We start from the raw sequence: 20248 nt of genomic DNA, 5'->3' as shown, positions 1-20248 counted from the left end.
ACAGTCTAACTCTGAACTCCATGGAGTAGGGAACATTAGCTCAGCACAAGGACCTGCCTCTCCCTCCCTCCCAACACATGGGTTTTGGAAGGAAGCCCTTGATTTATTGAGGGAACACAAGTGCCATGGTCCAGGCCTGCTTAGAGGCCCATTCCAGCAAAAGGAATAGCAGTTTTAGCCCCTTGCCAAGAGGCCAGAGGATAATCTGGGGTTTCTGTTCCCCACACAGGAGGTGCCTGGTTAATGAGCAAAGATGAGGAACAGCCTCCTGCGGAAGGGCCTGCAGACCTGGAGCTACCACGGATGTCCCCAGGGAGTTTGGATGAGATGGACTCCCTGAGACCTGAGAAGGAGCAATGGCACAAGCGTCAGGTGAGGGCCCAGAAGGAAAACGTCATAGTGAACCAGGTAGCATCTCCAGTTCGGTATGAGAGTGTAGCAGGGGACAGAGCCCAGAAACAGGGTGCAGGGAAGTATTTGTGGAGCTGAGGGACATAAAGAGCCACCGGAAAGAGGCACTGCATCCCAGCCAAGAGACTGGGGAGGGCCTCAGGGGGAATCAGGAGCTCACTGGCAAGCACAGGGGCATAGCCCAACCCTGCCCCAAGGTCAGGAAAACCTTTAATTGCCCATCACATTTCTCTTCATAAGATAAGGCACGCGGGGGAGAAGCCCCATATATGTATCAAGTGTGGGAAGACCTTAACCTGCCTTTTGACCCCGGTTGCTTACCGCGAGATCCAATCTGGAGAGCACCCCACTGCTTCACCAAATGGGTGAGGAGCTTTGTGTGCCCTCAGCCCCAGTGAAGCACCTACATGTCCACAGGGGAAAGCGTAAGTACTGCTATGCCAAGTGTGTTAAGACCTTCACCCATTTCTTCTCCCTGTCTCAGCATTGGCGCATCCACCTGAGGAGGGAGACACATCACTGCACTGGGTTCAGGAAGAACTTCATGTGCTGGCCAGACCGGTCCCAGCAGCAGTGTGCGCAGAGGGGGACACAGCCACAGCATGGCACCAACTGTGGGAAGAGCTTAAGACAGCCCTCCGACTTGGCCAAGCACTGGTGCATGCACGCAAGGGAGAAGCCACATCAATGCTCAGAGTGTGAGAAGAGCTTCAACCTGTCCTTCAACCTGACTAAACATCAGCTCATACACATGGGGGAGAAGCCACATCGATGCTCGGAGTGCGGGAAGAGCTTCACCCGATCCTCCCACCTGGCCCAACACAAGGTCATCCACACTAAAGAGAAGCTGCATCAATGCTCAGAGTGTGGAAAGAGCTTCGCCCAACCTTCCAGCCTGGCCCAACATCAGTTTATCCACACAGGGAAGAAGCCACATCAGTGCTTGGAGTGTGGGAAGAGCTTCACCCGATCTTCCACCGTGGCCCTGCACCAGCTCATCCACACAAAGGAGAAGCCACATCACTGCTCAGAGTGTGGGAAGGGCTTCATTCGGGCCTCCACCCTGGCCCAGCATCAGTTTATCCACACAGGGAAGAAGCCACATCATTGCTCAGAGTGTGGGAAGAGTTTCAGACAGGTCTCTGACCTTATCAAACACCAGCTTATCCACACAGGGGAGAAGCCACATCAGTGCTCAGAGTGTGGGAGGAGCTTCACACAGTCCTCCCACTTGACCCAACACTGGCTCATCCACCGGGGGGAGAAGCCACATCAGTGCTCAGAGTGTGGGAAGAACTTCAGCCAGTCCTCCACCCTGGCTCGGCACCAGCTCATCCACACAAGTGAGAAACCACATCAGTGCTCAGAGTGTGGGAAGAGCTTCAGACAGGTCTCCGACCTCACCAAACACCAGCTTATCCACACGGGGGAGAAGCCACATCAGTGCTCAGAGTGTGGGAAGACCTTCAACCGATCCTTCAACCTGACCCAACACCAACTCATCCACACAAGCGAGAAGCCACATCAGTGCTCAGAGTGTGGGAAGAGCTTTAGAGAGGTCTGCAACCTCACCAAACACCAGTTCATCCATACGGGAGTGAAACCGCATCAGTGCTCAGAGTGTGGGAAGACCTTCAACCGATCCTCCAACCTGACTCGGCACCAGCTTATTCACAGAGGTGAGAAGCCACATCAGTGCTCGGAGTGTGGAAAGAGCTTCACCCAATCCTCCAGCCTGGCCCGACACCAGCTCATCCACATAGAGAAGAAAACACTTTAGTGGTTAGTGGTGGAAATGTTTCCTCTGCTTCTCCAAGTTGGCCTAGCACCAGTTCAGTCTCATATGGGTGCATCTGTAATGGTTCCAGCAAGGCAGGAAGGGGCTGCGGGTGTATACCTGCTCAGCACCTACCCGTGTTTGCATCCAGAGAAGTAGCTTCATGCTGGTGCAGTGCAGCAAGAGTCCACCCACTGTTCAGTCCTCATAGGGCACTGCAGAACCCAAAGGACACAGGCTTGATGCCAAGGTTTGATGCAGGGGATGGGATAAAAGGCAACCTCTTAGGCAGAGGCCAGCCCAGATCCTGGGAGAACCTGTGTGCCAGCGGTGATGACCGCTGTGTACAAAACCTGCCCGCACCATCTCTGCCATTGTGGAGCCGTGCTCGGAGCTGTGGGGCCGGCCGCAGAGTGTCAGTGTGGTGGTGGCCGTGGCCACCATGCAGCGCAGGATGGTGGTGGGGATGGCCGCGTGCCACCCAGCCACCACCACGTTGCCACTGCTGTCCTGCGGCTGGCCGCACAGCTCCAGGCATGGCTCCGCAGCGGTGCAGGGAGGTTTTGTACGCAGCAGCCATCTCCACTGACATGGCCCCACAGTTAAGCAGCAGCAGCTGCTGCATGCGAGTCCCCCCCCATCCCGCAGCTACGATTCCTCGCCACCGCTGCAGAGCTGGCCACAGAGCTGTGCAGCTGTCTGCATGCAAGGCTCCCCTTCCCCCAGGCAGCTTGCTGGGTGGCATTCATGCCCCACATCGCTTGCCCACAAAGCCCCCCGCAGAGGGGCACCCCTGCCCTCACCCCTTCCCCCTCTCCCTCAGCCCCCAGCCTCGCCTCATAGCCCCCAAGCCCCACTTACCTCTAGGATACAGGGAAAAGGGCAGCCCACCCTGCCCAAGAGAGCTTTGTATCATTAAAGAATTTCCAAAGCCTCCCTCTTGGTTTGTGTATATAATTCAGGACTGTACAGTGTATTATTGAAGATTTACTTATGTATTCGCCTTTGCATTAACCAGCCAGCCTTGTCAAGCACGCTCTTCTGGGCTTGTGTTGCCTGGTCATGTCGTGGTGCAGCCATTGCACTGCCTAGCCATGGCATGCAGGAGTCGGGGAATTGTCGGGGTTGTCTTGGTGGGCAAACACACAGGCATTTCTGTTGTTAGAACAGGGGAATTGGATTGCTACTGACAGTTTTGTACTCTTTGGAATCTGGAATATAGCTGGATTTAAAGTGGAATTGAAACCTGCACTTGTTCTGTATTTTTATTTTCCATACACTTTCCAAAGTCCTTTGCGATACTTTATGTCTAACGTGGTTTTATAAAAAATTCCTAAAGTAGATAGGTAGAAAAGACAGACAGATTGTGAAGCTAACCTGGTTCACAGAGCCCCCACCCACCCCCAGTAGACTGAAGTGCAGTCAGCTTTGAGAATACAGGTGTGGCAGCACATGATGGAGAAGCACACCAGTCCAGGGGGTCATAGAGCATCCCGTCACCTGTCTTGTATACACTCTTGCTTTAGTCAAGCACCTGCTCCCCCACGAAATCCCCCCCTCTTGCACCCTGCCTGGGTCACATCAGCATCCTCCTGCTCATCATCCCTGAAGTGCTTTGGGACTTACCTCTTGTGGCTAGAGGAGGCACAGCTCTCCTGTGCAAAAGATTGGAGAATTTTTTGGGGTGGCCTATTGTCAACGTGCTCCCAGTACATCAGCCATCATGAAACTCTGTTAGAAACTCCCGTCCAAACCTTTGATCCACCCGCAAAATAAGATCACCATTCTCATTGAATTCATTGTACCATTTCATTACTCATGCTTTTCATAACCTCTAAATCGGCTTCCTCATTCCTCTTTAAGACACTGAACGCATCTTTAATTTCAGATGTCGTTTTGGTACTGGACATTGCTAAGTTTTCAGGCACATCTGTTAGTAGATGAGGAATATTTTCCTTAGCTGCTTTTTAATTTTTTCTATAATTACACTGACATTGAGCATTACCAGCTGTTCTCGAGCAGGTAGGGTTTGCTATCCACAGAGAAAAAGAAAGCTCTCATCGGGTTTTAGGGTACTATTAAACAACAGAGAGTCGTTCTTAAAATATTTTAACAGGACAGCCACTACAAGAATTACCCGTGACAGCACACTATCTAGCACCCAAACATCTTATTAAGGCTGTACCCCAAAATATTTGGCCTAGTAGCAAGGCATCTAGTCCCTCACCTGCCTGTACCTTGTAGCTCCACCTGAAAAATACATAGCACCATCCACCCACCAGAGAGTAGGTGAGATTTAAGGGAAACGGTGGACCCCGGAAACAGACTGACTCAGCCCCAATGCCTGCAGCCTGCTTGGGGTGTGCGTACAAGCAAAAGCCATGCCCTCCCGCCCTGCGCCGTGCGCCCCACACCAAAATGCAGTTTCCTCTGCAGCTGGCTTCGGCATTTCCATGGCCTGCTGCAGCCCACTGGGGTGAGTGGAAACAAGTGGAGTTGTGGGGGGCTCCGGGGCTCAGTGGAGCTTGTCCCTGCTTACCCCAGCCCCTGCTGCAGAGACCCCACTGGGGATGAGAGCCTGGATCTTCACATCTCTGGGCATTGGCTCCAGCCCCGTGGGTCCATGTAGAGTGCCTGGGTGCAGCACCTTTCACAAGGAGTGGGGCCACGCTCTCCCTCCTGCCCCTCCGGGGGCCTGCTCCCAGCCCACAGGATGCAGCTGGGACCCTACCACACCAGAAACCTGTGAACTAAAAACTGTGTGTAAATCAGTAAAAAATGATGAACTTCAGTAAACTCATCCGCCAATTTATCAGTGAAAATTGGTAAAAACCAAAAATGGAACTTGCAAAGTAGCCTTGGCTTGACAAGTACTTCAGCGCCAAGGAGCTTCTGGTTCCTCGTCCTGCAAACCTCCTGTCCCAAACTTGTTCAGGCAAGCATCTCTTTTAAGGATGATAGACAGCTTGTCATAAAATGGAATCGTTCTACGTGAGGCACCGGACCAAGAATTATTGTCCTCTGAGTGATGTAAGGCACACTTTAAGGCCTTCATCTGACTGCGACACTGTTCCTAGTTGGGTTTGATGCCAAGTTTCTCTAACTGTTCAGCAATAGAGATGTAAACAAGTTTATTCCTGTAGTTTTCCAGTTCCAGCACTTTCCCTTCACCCCAAATTTCAGTCAGTGTCTCAACTTCAGCATAAGTCCAGTTTGGTTCCTATCCTTGCAAAGGACGTGATCCATCACGTCTTCCACCATTGGACTTTTCTTGCTCCCCTCAACGCCAACCAAACGTAAAGCAGAGCAGATGATACACTCTATAGCCTGCTGCTAGAACCTGTTTTCGGGTATGTCCAAGGACCTGAGACTTGTGAACCTTTTATGAAGAGAGGTATAAATAGAAGTGTGATTTGTGCAGTCTCCAGACATCTGAGGCACTTCTTCACTGTTGATAGTCTAGCCCATGCCATTCAGAAGCATACTCACCCAACTCTTCAGCTGGAAATTCTTGAAAACTTTGGGTGATCACTTCAGGTGAGAAAGCGCAAAACTGTTAGAATGGATCAAGGAACACATTTCCTTTAGATGTGCGGGGGAAAAAAATCCTTTATGAGCACTTTCCACAGGGTGATCAGGCTGCTTACATGGGGAAATGGGGTAGCAATTGTGGTGGTGGTCCATAACCTGTTTTTTAGGTGCAGAGCCTAGACGTTGAATATTCTGTGTGCTTGAGGGGAAACTGTGGAATGGAAACAATTTTTTCATGCAAAGACATTGGCAGGCTGCACCCATCCATGACTGAGTTTGGGAACTGAGAAGCTCTTGCTCATGTCTGGGTCATGTATGGTTTGGTCCAGAGTGTTCAAGCACACGGGCTGGTTTTTTTGGAACGGGGTAACATTTCAGCTCTTTTCAAACAAAAAAAGGAAACCCGCGGTTGCAGGGAGCACATGGTTTGTGTAGCTATTGACATGTAAGTGACACAAGTTGTCTTGTGCTAATCTAGGAGTGACTTTTGCAGGCATCTGAGCAAGAGGTAACACAACAGGCAAAAATTTTTGCACATCCTGCTTGTTAAAGAAAATGTCTTCCTCGAATCCTGAGGGACTAGGGAGAAAGCAGAGGTTAATCTTGAAGGCCATCAAACATTCACATCACAGACGTATGGTTTTACTGCTGGGCTTCAACAACTTGATGCACCTGTGGTCTGCTCTTTTAAAACTCCTGAAGAGCCAACTTTGCGGGTTTGCCGTGAAGAGGATGCTGTTAATTGAAGTGGGGAAGGTGCTCTCACGTCACAACAAACAGAAAGCATGGTTGTCAAGCCACATCATTGCTTGGAGTGCAGAAAGAGCTTCAGCTGATCCTCTAACCTGACCAAAAACTGCTTCGTCTACACAGGGGAGAAGCCACATCAGTGATCAGTGTGGGAAGAGCTTCAGACAGTTTTCCAACCTGGCCCAGCATTGTCTTATTCACACATAAGAGAAGCCACATCGGTGCATGGTGTGGGAAGACATTCACCCAGTCCTCTAACCTGACCCAACACTGGCTCATCCACATGGGCCACATGGCAGCACAGCAGGGCAGGCAGCAGTGCAGGTGGTAGGGGGCCAGAGCCCCCAACATTTACCTTACCCACCAAAACCACCCCTCCCAGTGCTGCCACCTGCACAAGACGAGGCAAGGGGCGCACCCTGAGCTAGCCTGTCTGATGCATGTGTGCGGTTGCAGGGACACAGCCGGGAAGTAGCTCCCTGCCAGGGGAGCGATACGGAGCCTTGGGTGGGGAGGGGAGGGGAAGGGGGCTGCCTCAGCGTGATAAAGAAGGGGGGGAGAGGGGAAGTCCTGGGAGGGGAAGGGATGTGGCTGGGAGGGGGGGGTGTCCGTGTGTGTGTGTGCGTGCACGTGTCTGTCTGTGCCTGAGTTCATGTGTGTACATCTCTCCTTGTGTGCTCATCTCTATGCATGTGTGCTTCTGTCTGTGTGCATACACCTTTGTATCTGTGCATGCACACTAGGGCATCTGTGTGCATCTGCTTGTGTGTGTGTGTGGGTCTTTGCATGCATGTGTGCGTATGTTCATGGCAGGGAGAGTGTGTTTGTGTCTGTGTCCATGTGCAGAGTGAGTAGAGTATGTGCCTGATTGCATGTGTACATGCATGTGGGTGTGTATGCATGTGCACGCATGCATGTATGTGTGTGTGCATGTGTGTTTCCATAGATTCATAGATGCTAGGGTCGGAAGGGACCTCAATAGATCATCGAGTCCGACCCCCTGCATAGGCAGGAAAGAGTGCTGGGTCTAGATGACCCCAGCTAGATACTCATCTAACCTCCTCTTGAAGACCCCCAGGGTAGGGGAGAGCACCACCTCCCTTGGGAGCCCGTTCCAGACCTTGGCCACTCGAACAGTGAAGAAGTTCTTCCTAATGTCCAGTCTAAATCTGCTCTCTGCTAGCTTGTGGCCATTGTTTCTTGTAACCCCCGGGGGCGCCTTGGTGAATAAAACCTCACCAATTCCCTTCTGTGCCCCCGTGATGAACTTAAAGGCAGCCACAAGGTCGCCTCTCAACCTTCTCTTGCGGAGGCTGAAAAGGTCCAGTTTCTCTAGTCTCTCCTCGTAGGGCTTGGTCTGCAGGCCTTAACCATACGAGTGGCCCTTCTCTGGACCCTCTCCAGGTTATCCGCATCCCTCTTGAAGTGCAGCGCCCAGAATTGCACGCAGTACTCCAACTGCGGTCTGACCAGCGCCCGATAGAGGGGAAGTATCACCTCCCTGGACCTATTCGTCATGCATCTGCTGATGCACGATAAAGTGCCATTGGCTTTTCTGATGGCTTCGTCACACTGCCAGCTCATGTTCATCTTGGAGTCCACTAGGACTCCAAGATCCCTTTCCACCTCTGTGCCACCCAGCAGGCCATTCCCTAGGCTGTAGGTGTGCTGGACATTTTTCCTCCCTAGGTGCAGCACTTTGCATTTCTCCTTGTTGAACTGCATCCTGTTGTTTTCTGCCCACTTGTCCAACCTATCCAGGTCTGCCTGCAGCTGTTCCCTGCCCTCCGGCGTGTCCACTTCTCCCCATAGCTTTGTGTCATCCGCAAACTTGGACAGAGTACACTTCACTCCCTCGTCCAAGTCGCTGATGAAGACATTAAAGAGTATCGGCCCAAGGACCGAGCCCTGCGGGACCCCACTGCCCACACCCTTCCAGGTCGAAACCGACCCATCCACCACGAGACCCTCTAGCCAATTCGCCACCCACCGGACTGTGCAGTCATCCACATCACAGCCTCTTAACTTGTTCACCAGTATGGGGTGGGATACCGTATCGAAGGCCTTCCTGAAGTCTAAGTATACGACATCCACCCCTCCTCCTGTGTCCAGGCGTTTCGTAACCTGGTCATAGAAAGAGACTAGGTTGGTCAGGCATGATCTGCCCACCACAAACCCGTGCTGGTTTCCCCTCAGCATAATTTGCCCTGCCGGGCTCTCGCAAATGTGAGCCTTGATAATTTTTTCAAAGACTTTACCAAGGATGGAGGTGAGACTGACTGGCCTATAGTTGCCCGGGTCCTCCTTCCTCCCCTTCTTCAAAATGGGGACCACATTGGCCCTTTTCCAGTCCTCCGGGACTTGGCCCGTGCACCACGAGCGTTCGAATATTCCCGCCAGTGGCTCTGCAATGATGTCGGCCAGTGCCTTCAGCACCCTCGGATGGAGCCCATCTGGGCCTGCCGATTTAAAGGCATCCAGTTCTTCCAAGTGACTCTGCACCATCTCAGGGTCTACGCATGGCAGTCTGGCGCCTTGCTGCTGCCTCTCCACAACCCCAGTGAGAGACTTGTCGTGCCCCTCGCTTAGGAACACTGAGGCAAAGAACTCGTTGAGGAGTTCAGCCTTGTCCCCCCTGTCCGTCACCAATTGTTTCTGCCCATTTAGCAGGGGTCCTATTCCTCCCTGGGCCTTCCTTTTACTCCCTATATATCTAAAAAAATATTTCTTGTCCTTTACTTGGGATGCCATCCTCAGCTCCATGGTAGCTTTGGCCTGTCTAACTGCCTCCCTACAAGTGTGAGGGAGATAATACTGCCTCCCTGTTCATAGCAGGAGGGAGATGATAGTTTCATAGTTTCATAATTGGTAGGGTTGGAAGGGACCTGATCAGATCATCAAGTCCGAACCCCTGCCATGGCAGGAAAGAGTGCTGGGGTCAAACGACCCTGGCTAGGTGTCTATCTAGCTTCCTTTTGAAGACCCCCAGGGTAGGAGCGAGCACCACTTCCCTTGGAAGTTGGTTCCAGATCCTAGCCTCCCTGACTGAAGTAGTGCTTCCTGATGTCTAGCATGAACTTACTCTCAATCAACTTGTGGCTGTTATTCCTCATTACTCCTGGTAGTGCTTAGGGGAACAGGGTCCCTGCTAGTAAGTTTATAGATGGCCACCAGATCCCCCTCAGCCTTCTCTTGTGGAGGCTGAACAGGTCCAGGTCCCATAGCCTCTCCTTGTAGGGCCTGCCCTGATACCCCCTGATCATGCGGGTGGCATGAATACTGACATTGACCCATTTGACTGTGTCACTGTTGATGCCACAGTCCCCTATTTTTTAAATGAGAATGGGGTAAGAGACAGTGTCGAAGGCCTTCCTAAAGTTTGGAAAGACTACGTCCACTGCTACACCTACGTCTAAGGATTTTCTGACCCGGTCGTAGAAGGCCACCAGGTTGGTTTGACTGGACCTGCCTCTAATGAACCCATGTTGGTTGCCTCTAAGCATAATTCCAGGCAAAGGATTGGAAATGAACTTATTCATGCTTAAATTTAAAGTGAGGACTTGTGGCAGTGAAAAGCATCCATGACAGGTGGCTGACAATAAAACTGTTTTCTGGGAGAGATGCTGGAGAGATGCTGATAAATCAGTATCACCAGGGCACAGGGAAGGATGATCTAATATAATAAAGGGATCAATCTGTCTGTCCAGAATGCTTTTGCTGTAGTGTGCATGTGCCACCAATATAGGTTTACCATACGTCTGGGTTTCCCCAGACATGTCCCTGCTCTCTTGCAGCCCTCTGATCGCTGTCGAAGTGGGTTGTCCAGGATTTCCCTTAGTTGTGCAGGTAGGAGCAGGGGGAGGGCGATTGCAGGCAGTGTGGAGCATGCACGGATCTACCTCCAACTGCAGAAGTGCAGGCCCATGTGGCAGTCAAGTACGGGGCGCTCCTGCATTGAGCTATATGCCTCACTGTGCCCAACCACTTTTCAGGATCTGAGTTCCTCCCTGGGGGTGCCTCAGGTCTGGCCAACCCCCTTCCTGGACCACACATGCAAGCCTGGGGGTAACACTGCCATCACCCAGAGTCTGGACTGATCTTGGATCTGTGCCCCCCTGGGAAACACAGGCCTAGTAGTCCTTGAGGGTCCTTGACCCACTGCTAGAACTTGGGGTGCTTCCCTCAGTCTAAAGTACAAATAGTGGTCTCCCTCAATTAGCCAAACCAAGGGGATGCCAAGGCATAATCTAGGCCCCTCCCCAATAAGTCTCCCACACTAGGTACAAAGCAGAACTTTACTGGTTACAAAGAGTAGGTTTGGACTAGGGTACAGGGTAGAGCAATATCACAGAAATACTGCAGAACAAACACTGGCATCACGCATCTGAGTTACTGCAAGCTTCATATTTAGTTAGATCTCAGGTAGCGTACTCACAAGTATCATCCAGGGGCCAGTGGGGATTTCCTCTAGAGGCAAACAGATCCTTGACCACAAGTTTCAAGATAGAGAGAGAGAGTTTCAGATGGTCCAGCTTCTCTGAGAGTTTTCATCATGGCTACTGCTCCTCCCCCCTGGCAGTCCTTTACTTATATAGCCCTTATGACCTCATTTACCTGATCCAATAAAGGCCTGTACCTGTTGGCTGACAGGCAAGCAATTTGAAATGCAACACTGGTTGCTGGGTAGACTGGCAGGGTCTCTAGCCTCCTCCGAGTTGTGTTGGCATTGCTTAGAACAACAGGGAGTTTAAGCCCCCACCCAGGTATGTGATGCCTGTCATATAGGCAGAGGAAGCAGGTTTCCCCCTCCTCAGGAATGATCCAGCTGAGGTTACAATTCAGGGTTACCTGAAGTCAATGGGGCTAGGGGTGTCTGCCCTCTGCAGTGACCATGGTAGCCAAATTGTCAGATAGCAGAGTTTGGGTAGAAACAGAGATGGTATTCTGCCACACTCCCCCCACCATTCCCTTTAAAAGCTTGGGCACACGGCTCTACAGAGCTATGGGTACGATCATGTTTCATTTACAAGGGTCACCTTTCACACCTAAAGAGAGATCACACAACACACAAGACTGGTCATAACAAGGATACACATAGAAGACTGAAACACATTGGGGAGCTCCCACACCAGAGCTCTCTCAGGTGGGCCTGAGTCCACCTGACCCACTACACGGAGTCCTTTCATGACAGGGCACATTCTGGCTTTCCTTGATGTGTTCAATGGTGAAGTTGAACTCTTGAACCTGCCAGGTCCATCGTTGAAGCTTGGCGTTGGTATTCTGCATAGATTGCAACCATTGAAGTGGGGCATGGTCCGACAAGACGGTGAACTGCTGCCCCCACAGATAGGGCCTCAGCTTGTTCAGTGCCCAGACAATTGCCAAAACACTCCTTCTCAGTAGATGACAAGTTCTGCTCCTGAGGGATTAACTTCCAGCTTAAGTAAACCATGGGGTGTCATGTCTCTTGGTGCTTTTGTAAGAGTACAGTGTCCTGATTCGGAGGCATCAGTGGCTACATAGAAGGGTTTATCCTGGAGCGGTGACTTCAGAATCGGTTGTTTGATCAGAGTGGCCTTTAGGGCATCAAGAGCTTCCTGGCACCCCTGCTTCCAGACCGCTGGATCAGGGCTGCCCTTCTTCTTCAGCTCATGTAGGGGAGTGGCCATAGCTCCAAATCCAAAGACAAACCCCCTGTAGTATCCAGCCAGGCCAAGGAAGGCTCTGACTTCCTACTTGGTTTGTGGGGGTGACCAGTCTCTGATCGCCTCTATCTTGTCCCACAAGGGAGCAATCTGACCTCCACCCACACAATGTCCCAAATATACCACTTCAGATAGTGCCAACTCACACTTTTTGGCTTTCACAGTAAGACCGGCTCGCTTGATCTTACCACAGTGGTCAGATGGACCAGATGCCATTAAAAGTCCTGACTGAAGATGGCGATGTCATCGATGTAAGCCATGGCAAACTGCTCACATCCTTGTAACAGGTTATTAATCAGTCTTTGAAAAGATGCAGGAGAGTTGTGCGTACTGACAGATAAAACTGTAAATTCATATAGTCCCATAGGTGTGGTAAAGGCAGACTTGGACTCTGGATCCAGTGCCATTTGCTAGAATCCTTTGGATACATCAAGAGTAGAGATAACCTTGGCGGGGCCCAGGCGATCAAGCAAAGAGTCCACCATGGGCATAGGGTAAGTGCCACGGGTGGTAATAGCATTCCACTTCCTGTAGTCCACAAAGAAGTGGATGGTCCCATTGAATGTTTCTACAAGCCCATTTGTCTGAGGGTGGTAGGCTGTGGTCTTGAGGTGTTTCACCTCACAGCACTCCCATAGGTCCTGCATTACCTCAGCCAGGAAGTCCCCACCCCTGTCAGTCATGATCTCAGAGAAGAAACCAAACTGAACGATCTTGGTCAGGGCTTCAGCAACTACAGGTGCCTCAGAGGTCAAGGCTATTGCCTCCGGGTACTGAGCTGTGAAACCCACTACAGTCAGGATGTATTTCTTCCCTCTTTGAGTCTTATGTTTTACTGGGTCCACAAGGTCTATCCCCACTCTTTGGAAGTGTTGATCAATGATTTCATAGATTTCATAGACGTTAGGGCTGAAAGGGACCTCAGAAGATCATCGAGTCCAGCCCCCTGCCCAAAGGGCAGGACGTCAGCTGGGGTCATAGGATCCCAGCAAGATAAGCATCCAGTTTCATCTTGAAGGTGTTCAATGAAGGCGCTTGAACCACCTCCGGCGGCAGGCTGTTCCAGACCTTGGGGGCTCGGACAGGAAAGAAATTATTCCTTATGTCCAGCCTGAAACGATCTTGTAGTAGTTTGTGACCATTCGACCTCGTCATCCCTTGGGGCGCTCTGGTGAACAAACGTTCCCCCAGATACTGGTGGTCACCCCTGATAAACTTGTAGGTGGCCATCAGATCACCCCTGAGCCTGCGCTTTTCCAGGCTAAAGAGCCCCAGGGCTCTCAGCCTGTCATCGTAGGGTCTGCTTCCCTGACCTCTGATCATGCGCGTGGCTCTTCTCTGCACTCTCTCAAGCTTCTCCACATCCCTTTTGAATTGTGGAGCCCAAAACTGGACGCAGACACCATCCTTGGACCTATACTCTTTAACATCTTTATTAACCACGGGGACACTGGTGTCAGAAGCGAACTAGCCAAGTTCGCCGATGACACCTAACCTTGGGGTAAAGCGTCTACAACTGAGGATAGGCTGGAGATCCAAGCCAACCTTGACAAGCTCAGAAAATAGGTGGATAAAAACCTGATGACATTCAATACCGAAAAATGAAAGGTACCCCACCTCGGGGAAAAAAAACCCTGCATCACATTTATAGGCTTGGCAGTGCTACGCTTGCTAGCACCACAGCTGAAAGGGACTTGGGGGTCATGACCGAGCACAAGATGAGCATGAGCCACCAATGTGACATCACAGCTGGTACAGCTATCAAAACTCTGTCTTGCATCCATGAATGCTTCTCATATAATTCCCAGGATCTCATCTTCCCGCTGTACTCGGCCTTGGTGAGGCTGCACCTGGAGTATCACATCCAATTCTGGGCTCCACAATTCAAGAGGATGTGGAGAAGCTTGAGAGAGTGCAGAGGAGAGCCACGTGCATGATCAGAGGGCAGGAAAACAGACCTTAGGATGAGAGCCTGAGAGCTATGGGACTGGTCAGCCTGGAGAAGCGCAGGCTCAGGGGGCACCTGGGGCTGCCTACAAGTACATCAGGGTGTGCATCGGGATCTGGGGGAACGCCTCTTCACCAGAGCGCACCAAGGGATGACAAGGTCCAATGGTTATAAACTCCTCCAAGACCGTTTTACACTGGACATGAGGAAGAACCCCCGTACCCCCCTTCCCACCCCCGCCCACGGGCGGCACCTCCCCCGCCACTCGGAGCCCCGGCACCGCCGTGTGCCCCGCACTCCCGACCCCCCGCACCGCTCCGTGCCCGGAAGCAAACACACCCCGCGGGGGGGGCAGTGCTGCCAACACTCGCGAGAAAAAAAAGCGGCGCCGGTTTAAAATCGCGCGCGAAGGTCGCGCAGCTCGCGGGGGGGGGGGTAATTAGGGTCACTCGCCCCCCCCGCGGGTGATCATCGCCCCCGACTCGCCCACGCGTCCCCCCCCGGGACCGGCCTCGCCCGCTCCGGGCTTGGGATGGGAGCTGCCGCGCGGTGCCCGCGCTGTGTCCCTGCCTGCAGTGTGCGTGTGCGCACGTGTGTGTGTGTCGGTGTGTCAGCGTGCCTGTATCCGTGTGTGTGTGTGTGTGTGTGTGTGATGGGCAATGCTGGTCCTGGGCGGGTTTTACCCCTGCTCGGCGCGATGCCTGGCTGCCTGCTGCCGCGCGAGCGGGACACAGCTCCCGGAGAGACACGATCTGAAGTGCTGAGAACTCAACAAACAACGAGCGAGGGCACGAGCGGTGACGGCACTTCAGCTCATCACCGGGGTCACAGAGCTCTGCGTGTCCTACCTCCGCAGAGCCGGCCCGAGGGTGTGCGGCCCCTGCTAGTGATGTCAGGACCCCAAGTGAGAGCAAAATCAGCCTGGTTGTGCCCGAAGGTGTATGCCACCAGGCTGGCCTGGGCCAGGCCCACACGTGGTACAGGCGGCACTGGGTGCCAGACGGTTGGGGCCATGCTTTGAAAGACACATCCCAGAGCGGATATGATCTGGACGATCCGCCTCCATACTGCAGTGGAAGTTACCAACAAGCTCCTTTATGGAGAACTGGATCAGGCTGTTAAGGCCTGCAAAATGCTCACCTATAGCCGCTGCACTGGCTGGGAATTGAACCCAGGTCTCCTGCATGGGAGGCAGGAATTCTGCCATTGAACCACCAATGCCAGATAGTTTAAGTTTGTACGCAAGTCATGAAAAAGCAACCTACAGGTGACCCTGCCCTCCATTCTGATTCAATTCAAGGACAAACAAGCCCAAGGGTTTGGGTGACCTTCAATCTCATGATCCAAAGCTGATCAAGCATCACTGGCCAGAACTGAAAAAAAAGCCTGCAGTAGAAAAAGAGGAAAACACTATAACCGTGGGGACGTGATCGGGCTACCTTTTGTGCCTTTGTTTCTTTGTCTTGGCTGCCACGAGGACCCCAAATCCCTTCCTGAGCTCCTGCTCTCCACGTGACTCCCTCCTTCCCTGCGATGGGTGCTGCAGGGATCCTGCAGTGATTAAAAGCATCCGGGATGTGGGCGCCCAAGGGGCCGGATGGACATAGCAGAGACCCCTGCCTGTCTGGTGTCTGTGCCACAGGCAGGGCATTTGGCTGCCCCTTTTCCTTTTCCTGTCTTGATTCTTGCAGGAATCCTTCCCTGGCCCCAGGGCAAGAGGAGGGAGACAATCATGGAGCAAAGGAGAGAGAGCCCCGAGCAGAACAGCTTTCATGGGGAGTTTGCCTCCTCTCGGCATCTCCCCTCAGTGCGGGAGAGGAGAGCGTGAGTTCCCAGCTCCAAGGGCCCAGGGCTTCCTTCCACCTTTGTTACAACACACGTGTCACACAATCAGTGCTACACACTCGTGCACCCATGGCACACCAGTGACACAAAAATGCATGTGTATCACCTGCTAATCAGAGTTGGGGGAGTTGATCCACTTGGACGCGGCAGGGCAGGATGGGGTGCTGACCTGGCTCGAATGTGTGGAGGGGTGGGAGAGGGCAATTAATCCTCTTTGTCCCGGATGTGTCCATGTCAACCCCACTGCTGGGGATGCCAGGCAGAATGGGCGGACTGGCGGGATCCCATGGGGCCTGGCTGAGGACCCAGCAGGCAGGCCAGGCTTAGGCGAGGGGATGTGATGGGGCCATGGCAGGTGGGGAGCAGCATCTGGCTGCTGATGCTCAGTGTTGCTGCCAGTGGGGCAGGGGGACACTGAGTCTGTGGCTGCCCCAGTCCCACTGTGCGCCTGGGGTGGTGGGACTGGCTGCGTGTGCCACCGCTTGGACTGCCCCCGGTCTGTGGGCTGGAAACCATCATGCTGTGGGCCAGATGCAAGCCATAGGCTGTATTTTGCACACCCCTGCAATGTGGGGAAGAGGAAAGGAGATGGAAATTCAGCAGAGAGCCAAGCCAAGACGCCTCTTTACAAAAGAGCTGGCGCTGCAAGAAGAACAAGCTAGAGGCTCTGCCGAGACTTGAACTCGGATTACTGGATTCAGAGTCCAGGGTGCTGGCCATTACACCACAGAACCAGTACAACAATAACCTCAGAGCTCCTTGGAGAAGCCTTGCCAGAGGCCACCTGCCCAGGGCAGCCAGTCCCCAGGACTCCCTGTGTGTCCGTGGGGAAGAGCTCCTCAGGGTGGTGAGGCAGTCCGAACAAATCCACTCTTCCGACTGGGCAAGGCTTCAGAAAGAGTCCTCTAGCCATCCGCAGAAGGGGAGAAAAGGGGACGTGCGCAGCTCCTTCCCTTGCCCTTAAGCAGTAACCACAAGCCCCAGACTTTGTGGGTGGTTTAGGGGTAAGCAAAGCTGTGTTTTAAAAATTTGTTCTGGGTTTGATTCCTACCCCATGCTGTTCCTCTCCCCTGTCTATGCTCTAGCACCTTCCTCCTGTCTTTAGCTTCCCTTCCATAGATGCAGATCATGAATTCCTTGGAAACCACCCAGAAAAGATTAGATCCTGTAAGTCAGTTCACAGGGTGACTGAGGGAGCCTGAACGCCAGCCAAAGAATGACAAGGTTCTTTGGGTAAATCTGATTTCTTTTATAAGACCAACTCAAATAGGTGGACAACGTCTTTGCAAGCTTTTGGTTATAAATGCCCCTCATCAGGCTGAGGAAGCATTTACAGTTGCTTTCTGCTCTTCCTGGATGGAATAAGTAGTAAAGAAGCCAGAGGCTGGTGTGCATGCAAGAGAGCTGATCAGTAAAGGTGTAACTTGAGGAAAGAAAGGGGTGGGGGTGGAGAGTGGAAACAAAGGGAATTAATGTAGCTTCTAGATAGTAGAGAGGTACCTGGGGAGCCAGCGGTCAGGCAGGTTATAATGCGTCATAAATCCAATGCAGCAAGTGGGAGCCTGACAATGCCTTGGGCCCCTTTGAGTCCCAGAAGTAGAGACACCCGTCCAGATTCAAGATGGGAGCTTCTCCCTGCCCTCCGAGCTGCCTGTAGAGGGGAGCCACCTCATGCTCAGGAAAGCAGTTCGGGACGCTGCCAAGAGCCTGCGAGGGGCAGGGCTGGCCAGGGATACGCTCGCAGGTGGGAGAGACCCTGTCCTGTGCGGCCCTTTGCTCAGGTTCCCCGAAAGATGAACAAGTGCACCACGGCGGTCTGCAGCTTCCTGTCTCCGGCTTTCCTGGCTGCATCCCGCATCCTGGGAGAGACAGCGGGACTGTTCCCCTGTGCAGACAGCCCCGGGGTGTCAAAAGGACAACGCCTCCCACAACCCATTGCCATCCCCAAGCGCAGTGTGGAGCTGAGGAAGGCTCCTAGCTGACAACTCGGGTTGTGTCCCCGTCTTCCTCTGGAGAACGACCCTGCAGGGACGAAGTGGGGAGGCGAGTGGGAGCCTTGGGTGCCTCGCTCACTGGACCGCAGTGAATATTGCACTGGCCGCTCGTGTCAAAGGTGCCAGTTTCACAAACACGGTTTTACGTGTTCTGTTTTCTTCTCCCCATTTTACACCTCCTCCTGGCCTCTTTGGCCTTGCATTTCCTTGCTCAGCCTTGCTAGAGCTGTCGCACAAGTCAGCAAGGGAAGGTGATGAACAGCACCTGCGCATCCTGGAGAGGAAAACAGCTCTGCCTCCCTGTGAGAAGGGGAGAGAGTGCCTTGTGGCAAAGACACAGGAGAGAAAGAGAAGGAAAAGGAAATGGGCTTCCTTGTCTGTGGATCAAACCCAGGCCACAGCAATGAGCACACCGCACCCTAACCATGGCTAGACCGTCCGGGAAGGGTGGGCTGAGGCCAGAGCAGACCCAGCCAAAGGGAGCTCGTCTGGGCTAAGGGCTGGAGCTGGTGGTGGTGAAGGTCAGGGGTCTGGGGCTGAACTTCTGGTCCCAAGATAGGGGCAGGGCTTGAAGCTGGACAAGAGGCACACCCCTTCCACTGCTAGACCACTAGACCCTGGGCTCGTGCTGGAGGTCTCGGTGCAGGGATTGCCTGCAGGTGAGTGCTAGAGCCCTGGCATGTCTGCCATCAGCCAAACTGCTCCCAAGTCTGAACTACAGGAGTGCGCACCCAGAGGGGAACAACGTGGGGGAGAGGGAACAAAGTGCCCAGCTTTGGGTCTGTCTCGAATGCAGCAAGCACTGGCAGCCCGGGGATGGCAAGGAAAGCGGACCCTGGCTGTGTTTGCCGGGGAGACCTCTTGCCTTTCTGCGGCACAGGACGCCTGGGGAGTACAGGGGTGAGGATCAGAAGCTGCCTTGCCTAGGTGGGAAACAAACCCAGGCCACAGCAGTGAAAACACCACGTCCTGGCCACAAAACCACCAGGGCCTGCATCATGGAGCACTGACCCCCCAGCTCTGCCCCTGTCCCACCCTGGCCACAGGCGCCATCTCCCAGGAGCACAAGAATATCATCAAGGCAGGCCTGGGCGGTGTCCCAGCCCCCGGCCGCAGGGCCAGCAGGCTTGTCTTCTCACACCCCTGAACCTAGGGAAACATCGCCATGCCACGGATCGGAGTCCCACCGCACACCGGTCTGGTTGGGATGGGGGCACCTGGGGGGCTCCTTTGGCAGGGCTGGGGTCTGTGGTTCAGGAGTGAGGGGTAACAGCAGGGATGGGGGCTGTGGGTTGGGACTGAGGGTCCCAGCATAGCCCAGGGAGGCAAAATACTGTGGGTCAGGAGTGAGGGTTGGGGGGCTGTGGCTTGGGAGTGAGGGGCACAGGGCAGTGGGAGACTGTGGGTTGGGGGGACAGGGCACTGGCAGTGCCAGGGGGTTGCAGGTCGGGAGTGAGGGGTACCAGCAGGGCAGGGGGCTGCATACTGTGGGGTGGGAGTGAGCTGTGCCTGGGCTCAGGGAGGACGTGGGCAGGGAGACCCCGTGTGCCAAGCAGAGCCAGGAAACCCCATGGGCCCTGGTGCTGTGACCACAAGAGGGGTTCTTCATCATAACTGCACCATTAAGCTGGCAGGTTGCACATGCATGTTCCCTGCCTCAGTTTCCCTTTCTTGTGCCCTCTGTCACCGGGGGAAAGCACGGGTTAAGGAAGCAGGAGGGGAGGGAAGGGGGCGGGTGGGGCACTCAGCCCCGGGGAAGGGCCATCAGGATGACAACGGGCTGGTTTGCACGTGAAGGCGCAGCAGGGAGCAGCGAACAGGAGCCCAGCCCGGGAGAGCCCCGCTGTGTCCGGCACGCCCGGGGCCCGGGACTGGTCACTGAAGGGTTAATGGGGGAGGGGGGCTTCTGTGGGGGGGCCGCCACCTGGCCGTGGGGGAGGGGGCCGAGGGGGCAATGGGGTCTGTTTCCCGTTTGGATGCTGGGGGAGGAGGGGGGTGCGAGTGCAGGGGAGCACGAGCCCAGGCCCCCGCTGTGCCCCTTCCCATCGCAGCCCTGCGGGAGCTGACGGGGCAGGGGAAGGGGCACCGGGCCAGCAGAGCAAAGTCTATGAATCTCCCTGGGAGCGTGCTCGGCGCTGCAGGCCAGCAGGCCCGCCCTCGGGAGGCTGCCGCTCCGCTCCGCTCCGCCGTGCCGTGCCGTGCCGGGGGTGGCCGCGGCCGGGGGAGGCGAGGGGACCGCACCGCTCGGCCGCGCTGGCACTGCTGGGGCAGCGCACGCCCCGCACGC

The 20248-nt window shown here is 54.0% G+C and overlaps 1 protein-coding gene and 2 non-coding genes across 3 annotated transcripts in view; 1 reads left to right on the top strand and 2 right to left on the bottom strand.

The window, feature by feature from the left end:
* LOC106737336 (zinc finger protein 708-like) overlaps positions 1-3439 on the top strand; it is a 52623-nt gene extending 49184 nt beyond the window's left edge. Inside the window, exons 7-8 of the mRNA XM_059727740.1 lie at positions 230-372; positions 896-3439. Of these exons, the coding sequence (XP_059583723.1) occupies positions 230-372; positions 896-2191 (1439 nt within the window). The 3' untranslated portion in view covers positions 2192-3439. The remainder of the gene's footprint in view (positions 1-229; positions 373-895) is intronic.
* Positions 3440-15272: 11833 nt separating this feature from the next.
* On the bottom strand, positions 15273-15343 carry TRNAG-CCC (transfer RNA glycine (anticodon CCC)). The gene has a single exon. It is a non-coding gene; the product is annotated as a tRNA-Gly (tRNA).
* Positions 15344-16629: 1286 nt separating this feature from the next.
* On the bottom strand, positions 16630-16701 carry TRNAQ-CUG (transfer RNA glutamine (anticodon CUG)). Its single transcript has one exon. It is a non-coding gene; the product is annotated as a tRNA-Gln (tRNA).
* Between the last annotated feature and the right edge of the window lie 3547 nt (positions 16702-20248).

Source organism: Alligator mississippiensis, chromosome 1, assembly GCF_030867095.1.
Source record: "Alligator mississippiensis isolate rAllMis1 chromosome 1, rAllMis1, whole genome shotgun sequence".
Classification (NCBI taxonomy): Eukaryota; Metazoa; Chordata; order Crocodylia; family Alligatoridae; genus Alligator; species Alligator mississippiensis.
This window is presented reverse-complemented; position numbering and strand designations above follow the sequence as displayed.